Source organism: Convolutriloba macropyga, chromosome 2 (assembly GCF_964194025.1).
Source record: "Convolutriloba macropyga chromosome 2, txConMacr16.3, whole genome shotgun sequence".
Classification (NCBI taxonomy): domain Eukaryota; kingdom Metazoa; phylum Xenacoelomorpha; order Acoela; family Convolutidae; genus Convolutriloba; species Convolutriloba macropyga.
The window spans coordinates 33796308-33808516 of record NC_134469.1 but is presented as its reverse complement, the minus strand read 5'-3'; the positions used below and the strand labels follow the sequence as shown (position 1 = coordinate 33808516).

Here is a 12209-nt window from a genome sequence, read left to right as displayed (position 1 = left end):
CAAGCTGGCTTAACGCGCTTCTGTTGTCAAAACATGGTTTTGACCTCACGAAGACTGAGTTCCGTGATGGAATAGCACTTCGCTACACCTGGGAAGCGAAGAACACGCCAGCCATATGCCCATGCGGGAAAGAATTCAGCCTCACCCATGCCCTCCATTGCGCTAAAGGTGGTTATACGCACCTACGACACAACGAAATTAGAGATGTGTTTGCAAACCTGATGGATGACGTTTGCCACGATGTACAGATAGAGCCAAAACTTCAGTCGCTCGATGGAGAAATCTTCTCGAGTAATTCCACCACCACTGATGATGACGCTCGACTGGACATCAAGGCAAATGGTCTGTGGGGCTCCCGCTTTAATCGCACTTTCTTCGATGTGAAGATTTTCAACCCTCATGCGAAGAGCTGCCCTAAGACCATAAAAGATGCATACAAATATCACGAGAGCATCAAGCGAAATAAGTACGAAGAGCGAATCCGCGAAACCGAACACAGCAGCTTCCATCAGCATCGCGCGTTATGAAACAACTCGCAACCAAGATCAGCGAAAAACGCGGAGAGCCGTACGCCGACACTATAAGCTACATCCGAACGAAAATCAGCTTCGCACTTTTGAGGAGCTGCGTTCTCTGCTTGAGGGGATGTCGTGCCCTCAAGCCTCGTGTTCTCAGTGAGACTTCGATTAGCGCCGTCGTGGAGGAGGGAAGGCTGCACTGAGTGTTTGGCTGCTTATCCTTTTTCATTTGCTTATTCCTTGATGTTCCATTTTTATTTTAATCCTTCCATTCTATTTCCCTATGTGTGCTATATATATATATATATATATATATATATATATATATATAGGTGCTTTCCTCTCCACTTGTTATTTATTTTTGTGACTGGGCCGTCTTTACACTGTCTGGAGGGGAACAGCTTGGAGTGCAGCATCCGGCTACTAAGTGCTACTCATCATGCCCTATTTCTCGACCTACATCCATCGATGCCGGATGGTGTACACGGCCCTTTATTGTTTTTTTTTAGAAGAGTGACTTCAGGCAGAGTCACTTAACCATTACTTCTGCACTCACTAATTTTTTAATATCGCTACTTTTCTGTGCTACTCTTACATTTCCACTGTGCGGCACATCAACCAGAAATGACACCAATTTTCGTCAACCGAATCAATTCATTTCCGTCTACCAACTTACCATCCTTTTTAAAGCCACGTTTGGATCAGAAATGTGTTCTGTCACCTTGGAGTATCATAAACAAAGCGCTTCTTTTTCCGCTAACTTTACACAAAATTTTTACGTTAGCTCAGTTTACGTAGTCTCTTCTCACAAGAGTTTTGGATGTTTCATGGCCCTTAAATTAGAGATTGATAGAAGTTCATTTGTTTTAGACGGTTTTGCTACCACTTAAATGTGCTACCACTTAGCCTACAAAATTTTGCTACCACTTAGCCTGATTGTTGTGACAAACTTATTAAATAGATATGATATCCCCAATGTTTGCCTGTGTCTGGTGGAGCGTCACCAAGGGATTTTAGAAACAGGCTAGTCACATTTTGTCATCAGTGCTGCTCTGTTCCTGTGCAGCTGTTCCATTCCGGACAAAATATATTGAAGACAGAGCAGTCGGCAAAAAAATTAGTTCATACAGCAGAGCTAACTTGATTGATCTCTTCTATGTAGTCAACCAATATCCTCCCCTCAATTTGAGATCAGTACGCATTGTATATGCATATTGTGATATTTTCTGCAATGAATTACATGCATAGTTTCATATATCAATAATCTTTCTGTTTTTTGAACAACCGTCTTACTCTGACAATGTCTGATGATCAAAACCAATGCTACAGTGCAAGTGTTCTAGTCACCTGAGAAGGTGGAGTTTGTCGCTACGGGTGCGACACATAAGCATATCAAATGCAGTGCCTTGACAACTAAAAACGATCACCATCCAAACTAAAGCTGCAAGCACTGCACTGAACACACAAGAAGTGATCGTGAAAAAGCAGCTATAAGGACTCAGACGCCCTTAAACGAGGCACCCCGAACCCTTCGACTTCTGACAAAAGGCCACCAAATAGAAACTCTCAGAAAAATTAACTAAAAAAATAGTTCAAATGAAACCAGTTTTCTTCGCAATTGATAAAAATGAAGTAGAATAGAGAATTGCCAGAATCCTGAACATCATCCTCACTAAGACCCTTGATGATCCACAGAATCAATGAGACATGATTTGCACAAGGATATTCTATTGCATTTAATTCTCGCAAGATCAAAAAGTGACAACGACGCTTCAATAACAAAAACCTTGTCTAGAATGCTCGATCTCTGGATCAAGAGCAAAATCGACGACCTGTTTAATTAGGCAGATGCACTTAAGGAGCGTTTACGAAAACCAGAAAGAGAACGCGAAGTGCATGATTATGAAGCTTTTGACAAACAAGTCTGGCAAGATATTGAAGGCTGTGATATGTCTCTCAGGCAATGCAAAGGGCTGTATTTTATCAACATCGGATAAAAAGGATTATCGAAGTAACTGTACTCAATGTTCCACAAAAAAGCACCCATGTAGTCATAAAGCCGACACTAAATGTGTCGTAACTGGTCTGAAAAATCGAAATTTACGGTTCCATTCTTGTACCTTTAAATGAATGGATCTCAAAAAATACATGCGAAAATGAAACCAAATGGCAGCCATGGCACATCGGGTCTTGATGCAGGGGAATGGAGACGATTATCGACGTGATACAAATCCCCCTCAAACACCCTCTGCAAAACTTTGTCCAAACTTGTAAGCAGAATTGCCACCGAAGAACTGTATTTCTTGATTTCATATGACGCTGGTCGTCTCATTGCACCCGATATATGCCCGGGGGTTCAACTAAATTGGCATCGGCGAAGTCTAAAGAAGTTATGTGTAGAAGTACAATAAAATGCCTTAACAAGATCTCCAATTATTTGGCGAAAACATACAGCTGTCTTGGACAAAAGAAGGGCATCGAACATGCTATTCATGTAATCCACCGAGGCTTTCTAGGAAAAGCTATTCCTCTGATTGATCCCAAAAACCCATTTAATAATCTAAATAGAGAACGTGCTCTAAAAACATCAGAAAATTTTGTCCCTCAATTTATACGGCTTTTATTTAAGAAAATCGTAAAAGACGCCATCACATCTTTTTTTATTGATAGGTAAGTCCCAGGATGGTACAACAAGGTGATCCAATGGCTATGGCAATGTACGGCGCGGCTATGCTTCCGCTCATTGACATGCTTGAAGATCAAAAATTGATTAAAATGACACACAGATGACGGTAACGTGGCTGGCAGTCTTGAATCGTTAAGAGTCGTACTGGATAAGGTCAATGAACGAGGTAGTGCATTGGGTTACAATGTCAAATATCTCATTACAAAAGCACAATTTGTTCAGAAGGCCAACGAACTTTTCTCGGAACCGGATGCTGCTATTATTGAAAGTCATTGTAATCTGACTTCATATAATAGCTCTGATAACAGCTGCAATGATTTCAAGAAAAATTATTGAACTAGCGTAACTTAATTCTAGCGTGGTTAGCAAACTCGCCAAAATTTGTAAGGTGTCCCCTCATTATGTGTTTAAACCAATTACAAGTCGACTGCAACATAAACTGAAACTGACTTTTATTGCAAGAAACACTCCAAATTGTGACAGTCTACTGCGTGAAATCAAAAGCATTATTAAAAAAACGTTCCTTTGATGCTGAACCACCTTACAATAAATATCAGAAGGTTTTCTTTTCCGGTTAAAGATGATGAACTTAACATTCTTCTACCAGCAGACAGGGGAACGAATACGAAGGATCTATTCAGATATGTGCGGCGTTAAAGAATCCTTCGGAAAATCAGAATAGAGAAGCAGGAACAGGCTTGAGCTAAAAAAAACCGTAGTTGAAAGATCGCATCAATAAAAAAGAGGCATGTTCACTAGAGTTGGCTGCGTAAAAAGAAGCGCCATGCTGGCTGAACGCACTTCCTTTAAAAAGTTATCATTTCAATTTAACCAAGGGAGAGTTTAGAGATGAAATTGCCCTTAGGTGTTTGGGTTCCCGTAAAATTGCCATCAACGTTCGCATGTGAAATTTTTAATTTAGCGCACGCTCTACATTGCCTAAAAGTTGGCTATACACACATCAGACACAATGACATCCAAGACCCTTTTGCCAACCTGCTAAATGAGGTTTGCGATGATTTCGCAATAGAACCTTGTCGTCAGACTTTGCTAGGTGAATCTTTTGCAAATTGAAGTACCACGACTGATGACGACGCTTGACTAGATATCAAAGCTTAGGGCTCCTTGGAATCACGCTTCAGCAAAATGTTTTTTATGTGAAAGTGTTTAATCCGTATGCTAAGAGTTGCCCAAGAAGCATATCGGATTCCTACAATTAACACGAGTCCATCAAGAAGCTGAAATATGCGCAAAGGAAAATCGAAGTCGAAAAAGCTACTTTCTGACCGTTAATCTTCTCTAGCACAGGAGGAGCTGGCCCTCCGCATCGAAAACCATATAGAGATTGGCTACCATGCTTAGCGATAAGAAAGAGGATTCTTATTCGGACATGGTCACTTACATTTTTTTTTTCGTTGAGTACATGATTAGAGAGGTCTATTTCATTTGCAATTTTGTTTCCTATTGTGTCTTCCGGTAATTTTGAGTGCCATAGAGGGCACTCTTCTAACTCTAATTTACTAATTGATGTCTTTTATCCTGCATCAGAGCTAGACGAAGGTGGTATGTACGTGTTCACTAGTTTGATGTTATTACCACCTGCGGTGAATTCTTTTGATTGGACTTTCTAGCTGTCTGAAGTCTTGAGGTCAAGTTCTTGAAACAGAATTGTGTCCTAAATGATGAAAGCTAGGCTTTCACCTTTGCCTCTTTCTTTGCGCCTTTTTGCTTGCATTATGCAGTAGCCAGGTGCGCTTTTTTGAGCGTGCATTTTTAATTGAGGTTGGTCTCCTTGATGGCAGCTACTTGGATGTTATTTTTCTGCATCCAGTCTATGATGTTGTCTATGATAGTTTTTGTTTGAGACCATTACAATTCAGTTGGAGAATATTGAGGTGCGTTGTCGTGAGTGGGGAAATTTTGCTTTGTATTTGCTTCTATTGTCTTGCACCGAGAGCAGCGCTTACAGTCGAACTTGTTGTTCCATTGCTCTATGGACTGTAAGTTGGTGCAATTCAGGTTTACCCATCCTCCGCAGCCGCCGTATTGATTCCAGTTGCTACGGTGACAAATAGCACAGGGCGTTAGGCCAGGGTTTGTTTCAATGACGCCGAGGATGAGAAGAAGCAGGGCAAATTTGTGTTCCCCAGTCAAATGCGTACTAGGGACCAGAGAGACTGGGCTTGCCTGATCCGGCCGCAAAACCCGTTTCTCGCAGTCTGTGTACAGTGTGTATGGATCCTGAGAGCAGTTGCCCGCCCTTAGTTCTGCCGCGTAGAGGCGTCCATACATGAGAACCCGTAGAAGCGTCCATACTTGAGAAACCGTAGAGGCCTCTATACTTGAGAACCCGTAGAGGCGTCCATACTGAGAACCCGTAGAGGCGTCCATACTCGAGAACCCGTAGAGGCGTCCATACTTGACAACCCGTAGAAGCGTGCATACTTGACAACCCGTAGAGGCGTCCATACTTGAGAACCGTAGAGGCGTCCATACTTGTACTTGAGAACCCGTAGAGGCGTCCATACTTGAGAACCCGTAGAGGCGTCCATACTTGACAACCCGTAGAGGCGTCCATACTGGAGAACCCGTAGAGGCGTCCATACTCGAGAACCCGTAGAGGCGTCCATACTTGACAACCCGTAGAAGCGTGCATACTTGACAACCCGTAGAGGCGTCCATACTTGAGAACCGTAGAGGCGTCCATACTTGTACTTGAGAACCCGTAGAGGCGTCCATACTTGAGAACCCGTAGAGGCGTCCATACTTGACAACCCGTAGAGGCGTCCATACTTGGAAACCGTAGAGGCGTCCATACTTGAGAACCCGTAGAGGCGTCCATACATGAACAAACGTTGCCACGAATTGCGCGTATCTGAATAGCGCAACTGAATAAGCGCCTGTATCCCGCCAAAATTACCTGCGAATTGCAGCTCTATGCGACAGCTACAACCACAACATCGCTTACAAAATTTTTCGCGCTCTTCCGTTGCTCCATACTCTTCCTCCGTGGCGCACGTTCAATGCGCCAGCGCCCTACAGTAGAAGTCTCAATAGGAAGGGAGACTGCTGTCCTAGATGTCTAACCTTATTTATTCAAAATCACCCCATCTTTTATAATGATTTCTGATTCTCATATCTATTTTTTCGTAATTCTTTCTAGCTTTTGAGGCTTTAATTTTTGACCACTGTCACAATTTTTAAATGTATATAGGAGTTGACTTGCCGCCCCCGAGTTGACGGTTTTCCCTTCTTTCTTTTAATTGACCGCTTAAAAAATTTAAAACGAATGTATTGTTACCTAAAAAAACATATTCAGGCCTTCAATTATTGTTACGTTGGCCGCCTTAGGAAGTTTGTGAGATTTATTTGATTATTGAATTAATAAAGGATTACATTGGTTTAGTATAAATTAACCAGTTTCCAGTTTTTGTTAAATTGACTGTTCTTCACGATTTCTGATGTTGCTATGGCTGAATACTTGCATGACTTTTCTTAACCATGTCGAATCAGTATCGGGCACAGATGGTAAATAGTGCACATATGGCAAATAATCCACTGGGCATCAATGTTGATGACATCGCCGGCCCCATTTGCAGGGTTGCAAAGAATAGTCGGCTTCCGTAAAGACGATGCTTTGTTAGGTAAAAACTTTGAAGCCAATAAATAATTCCGATAAAATAACTGAGGGGAGAAAAAGATGGTTACAAGAGATAACAAAGCAAATAATTTTCAAAATCGGCGTTTCTAACTGACGGAGCGGGTAAAGGCAAAAAATTGTAATACCCGAAAATTGCGACACAAGCGGAAAAGACTAAAGCGGAGGTTGCTGCGGTGTAGCAACTTTCTACACAGCGCAGAAAAATCAAGATTCCTGCCTGTTGCGGCCTGTACCTACCTGTACCTAACTATAACCACTCAAGAGTGACGGACCTTTTAACTTAGTGGATTTTTAAAATCGTATGTTGATCGACAAGTAAGTGATGTGACTTCACATTAACGATAGTGTAGATTTCTGCAGGAGGAATTTATGGAAGCTGAGTGCTAAAATGATGTGAATTTGTCCGTTGAATGTGAATATAGTTTACTCTTCAGAAATTTTACTTAGCTTGAGAACGGGGCGGATCTTTTCACCGTATGCAGTCCTTATTTTGACTGACCGAACTACTTTATCCGAGCCTGGATACACTTCTATTACCTTTGCTAGAGGCCACGAGGTGTGAAATCTTCCGAAATCCAGACTAAGTCGTGAACTTTTAAGTTCTGATTTACTTTATGCCATTTAGAGCTTTTCTGCTGGTTAGGGAGATACTCTCTAATAAATCGGTTCCAAAAAAGTTGGGCTAGAATTTGTGATGTTTTCCAAGATTTAGTAACTGCTACTTTGCTTTGAGAGAAGACTCCTGAAGGGAGATTGATTGAGGGTCTACCCAAAAGGAAATGATTTGGCGTTAAATGGAGTGGATCGTTTATATCGCTAGAAACATTCGTCAATGGTCGCGAATTCATGTTGGACTCAATTTCACAAGTGAATGTCGACAGCGCTTCGTCTGTTAGCGTTCTTGAGCCAATGACTTTGTAGAGGGAGAGTTTGAAAACTTGAACTAATCTTTCCCAGCTGCCGCCAAAATGCGGAGCCAGAGGGGGGTTAAATTTCCGATTGATATCTACGTCTAAGATGTGGAGCTTAGATGCAAATTCTCGCGAGGATCTGATAGCTTCTATTCCTTTTCTCAATTCGGAACAAGAGCCGACAAAAGATTTTCCGTTGTCAGAAAAAAATATTTTTGGTTTTCCGCGGCGGCTAATAAATTAATAAATCTGCGGATGCAACTCATTGTAGAATCTGTAGAAAGACTTTCAGAAACTTCCAAATGAACGGCTCTTACAACTAAGCATGAAAATAGAAGGATATAACGGGTAGCAAATTTACAAAACTTTTATAGGAAAAGGACCTATGAAGTCCAGGCCTGTTGTGTCAAACGCAAAATGATTTTGTAGCGGTAAACGTTCACTGGGCAGATTTGACATCTGAGGTGGACTAATTTCTTGAACCATTCTTCGGCAGGGAATGCACTGACGTATTGTTTGTCTAACGACAGCTCGGCATTTCAGAATCCAATAGTATTCCATTAGAAAGGAACGTGTTTGTTCAACACCAGAGTGACTATTCACCACATGAGTGTTTTTGATGAGGAGCTTAACGATTGGGTTAACCCCGTCTAAAAGTAACGGATGGCGAGCAGTTTCTAAGACCATTGCCTTAGACAGCCGACCTTTGGCGCGAAGTTCATTTTTTCCGTTAACAAAAGGACAGTGTCTTTAGAGGGCTCGACGAAAGCATCTTGCCTTTTTGTAAAGACAAAATCTCACTTCCAAAGTTCTGACTTTGAGTAACGCCGATGAGGTACTTGTAAGCCATTGTGTGATGTGCGAGCGATAAGCTACTGCTCTGTTTTTTCAAACGATCGAGGAGGAAGAAGCAGAATGCTGCAACTCTAACCAGACGATTCCAATTGCTGAAGCGTGCAATGTCGATGGGACATTGAATTGCTGAGTGCAGATCGGTTTGCAACGCATGAACGATGAGAACGTTTGAATTTCGTGCTTTCAAGATGTCCTGACTTGGCCAGTCACTTTTTGGTAACTGTAGAAAGGAAGGACCGTTGAGCCATCGAGAACTGCAGTTCATCTGTTTAACTTCATAGCCACTTGAGCCATCATCGGCTGGACTGTCAGCTGAGGTGATGTAATTCCAGTCATGTGCTGTTGATACATCAAGTATCTTCACCAACCTGTTAGCAACAAATATGCGATGACGTATCTCTGGGGTTCTGAGCCAATAAAGAACTGTTGTACTATCGGACCAGAAAACTTTTTCATTAATGAGAATGTCGTGCTCTTCTGTCACGAATTGTGCGAGCTGCGCTGCGTAGACGGCGGCTTGCAACTCGAGATTTGGAATTGTCATTCTTTTGATTGGATCTACGCGGGCTTTTCCCCATGATGAATTTCACTTGAACGGTTTCATCAACGTATTCAATCCTAAGATAGGAAACTGCTGAGAGTGCATACTCCGACTCGTCTGAGAATGTATGGAGAGCTGTTTCCTTTATTGCTTTGTTAATGAATAAACAGCGAGGTATTGAAATTTCGCGGAATTCCCGTAGTTCGTTTTGCAGTTGAGTTAGATCTGCAAATTCATTGAGGTCCAATGGTTTGTCCCACTTTGGTCCATGATTCCAGGCGGCCTGTAGACTTTTACGAACTCGGATGTGAGCGGTGCTATAAAACCTAGGGGGTCAAACATGGATGCGACAAACCGCAAAGTTTTTGGGTTACCATAGTGTTATCCGAGAGAAACTTCTTGAAAAGTTTCTTCTCGATTACTTAAGTGTCTGTTTTTGCATTCCACGGTAATCCGAGGACCTTTTGAATTTGAGGTGAAGCTTCGTTTGTGTTTAAAAGTTGATCCCTACTGACTTGTTGCAGCCAATCCTGAACTTTGGTGAAAAGTTCGTTGTCCAATTGGCCATGGGAACAAATTTGGGTTTTGAGAACTGGATTTTGCTCATCTGCAATTATGTTGGTCTTTCCGGCACAAGTCCAACCTAATGGTGTCTTCACAGCCCAAGGTGTTTTTCGGGCCTTTAACTATCTCATTGTAGTGGATTAGCTCAAGGTTATCAATTCCAATGATTATACACACTTGATTTTGTTTGACATTTGGAAACGTGATGTGTTTAAGGTGATCAAACTTACTCCAAAGTTTGTTCAGCTCACTGGTTTTAACTGGTGTCATATTGAGATCTGGTACTGCTAGCACATCGATTGAAACTACTGAGCTATTCTGAGATCTGTATGGCTTGATTTGGACAGAAACTTGAGAACAGTCTATTTCTCTAGTTGCATGGTAGCCACTGATAGGCATTTTAGCGACTGTGTTCATGTCAATCTCCAATTCTGATGCTGCAGATGTAAGCAGCAAGCTTTGACAACTTCCGTTGTCTAGATACGCATAAGTATCAAGAGTTTTTACAGCATTGGAAAGTTCAACCGGAACAAGGGCTACTTGTCCTGTTCCATGTAATTGAACGGATTTAAGGGCTGATGGCGGCTTCACTCTCTGATTATTGTCTCCAAAACTCTCATGGAGAAGAGTATGATGCTTTCGGCCACAGTTGCCAGTTCGACAAACATTTTTTGAATTGCAATGCTGAACATGATGACTGCCAAAGCAGTTGAAGCAAAGTTTTTGACATGTTCTCTCCGATCGAAAGGAGAGAGGGTCTGGAAATGAGAACATTTGTAGAGATATTGACAGATCTCATTACTGGGGCAAACAACAGTTCTGGAGGGGCCTTGTTTGTTACCGTCTGAAAAGGAGCCACCTTGTTGACCATTGCTTGTCGTTCTCGTAGATGAGGGCAAGGGAGTTTTCTGAATCCATGGTTTATGGGCAAAGTTTGATCTTCCATGGCTGGGTCGTGTTATAGAAATTGGCGCTGGCAAATCTCTACAAGCCTTTGCGTAGATTGATAACCACTCAGAAAGGTCTTTAAGAGACGGCTGGAGTGAAAACTGTTCGAGGGCATACCTGTTCCAGTCCAAGCGGACTGGTGTCGGAAGTTTATTTAATGCCTGATTGAGATTTGTAGTAGAATGGATGTGATTGAATCCAAGTTGTTGAAATGTATCCACTAGGGTCAACAGAAAGGCTGAAAATTGGGTATAACTTTCAGGGACAGTCAGATTAGCTGGTTTGAACTGCGAGAGTTTATCAAGAAAGGCATTTACTATCCGGTTTGGGTTTCCGAAGTGCTCCTCAAGACGATTCAACGCTGGGACATACAGACTACCGTTGCAGCCGTATCCATCTATTAAATGCTTTGCCTCTCCAGTTAATAGCGATTGAAGATGTATCGTCTTTTCTGATAATGACATAGGCGAACGATCTATTGTGGCTTGAAAAATGCTGAACCACTTCATCCAGTCGAGTGGGTTGCCATCAAATTTTGTTGCCTGCAACTTGGGTACAGATTTTTCGAAACAAGTGGACATGGGGATGGTGTTCTGATATGAAGCAGAGGCAAGTGTAGCGGACGCCGACGGATCTGAGAATTGTTGATTGGAAAGGAATCTCCATGATGGATTGCTGTTCGAAACATGAAATGATGTGTCCTGGTTGACTGAACTATTGTTTGAATTAGCAAGAAACGGTTCCGAAGACAAGGCACTGTGAACAGGATTTCCAGATGAAGTAGCCGTTGAGAAACCAATATTGGATTACATATTAGCCCGCGGCGAAATGGAATTGGATTGAACTGAGCTAGCGGGCGCTGCAGAGTCCGACGAAACAAGTTGACCTGACACTTCGTTCCCAGCGGATGCTGAGAAATATGTAGAGGTCCTGTTAGAGTTAAGAATGGTTGGGTTACTGCTGCTACTATCAAATGTTACCCTTAAGTTGCCTGATGAAACATTGCTTACTTCTGCGCATTGAGTTTCTTTTTTGTGTTTGCGGAGGGCAGCGGTTGTTTTTCGAATCTTGAATTTTAGTTTGCTAAGTTGAAAACAGAGCGTATCTGCGTCTTCTGATGGTGAGATGTCCAAAAACTCTTGAACGGAGTTGTCGGGTTTCTCTTGCAGCTCTTTAATTTCGCTCAATGTTTCTTCTAGAGTTTCAGTGTCCTCCCCGGAATCGATTCCTGAAACAAAAAATTCGATGCAGGATTCAATTTCGCTTTCAAACATTAGCTTTTGGTTTTTAATGTGTTTCAAATGAGGATCAACAGAGGATTCTTCGTTTTCACCCATTGCTGGTGTTTGTGAACTCGTAGAATTTACCTGATGTTTAACTGTTGTTGATTTTCCGGTTCGAGTAAGAACCATTAACTCTGTTTTGTTGAGTGCGTCTAGAGCTTTGAATTTAATTTAGTCACTGTTAGTAGCATTGTTAACCAAATCTCAAGGCCAAAACCTGTTTATTTAACTACCGGTTAACA

General features: G+C 42.0%; 1 protein-coding gene across 1 annotated transcript; it reads right to left on the bottom strand.

The window, feature by feature from the left end:
* Positions 1–8506: 8506 nt before the first annotated feature.
* LOC142334883 (uncharacterized) lies at positions 8507–9175 on the bottom strand. The gene has a single exon (XM_075383208.1). It carries the CDS (start codon positions 9173–9175, stop codon positions 8507–8509), a length of 669 nt encoding a protein of 222 aa, XP_075239323.1.
* Positions 9176–12209: the final 3034 nt, after the last annotated feature.

Coding starts and splice junctions, on each gene's coding strand:
- LOC142334883 (XM_075383208.1), bottom strand. CDS start 9,175: ATGACAATTCCAAATCTCGAGTTGCAAGCCGCCGTCTACGCAGCGCAG.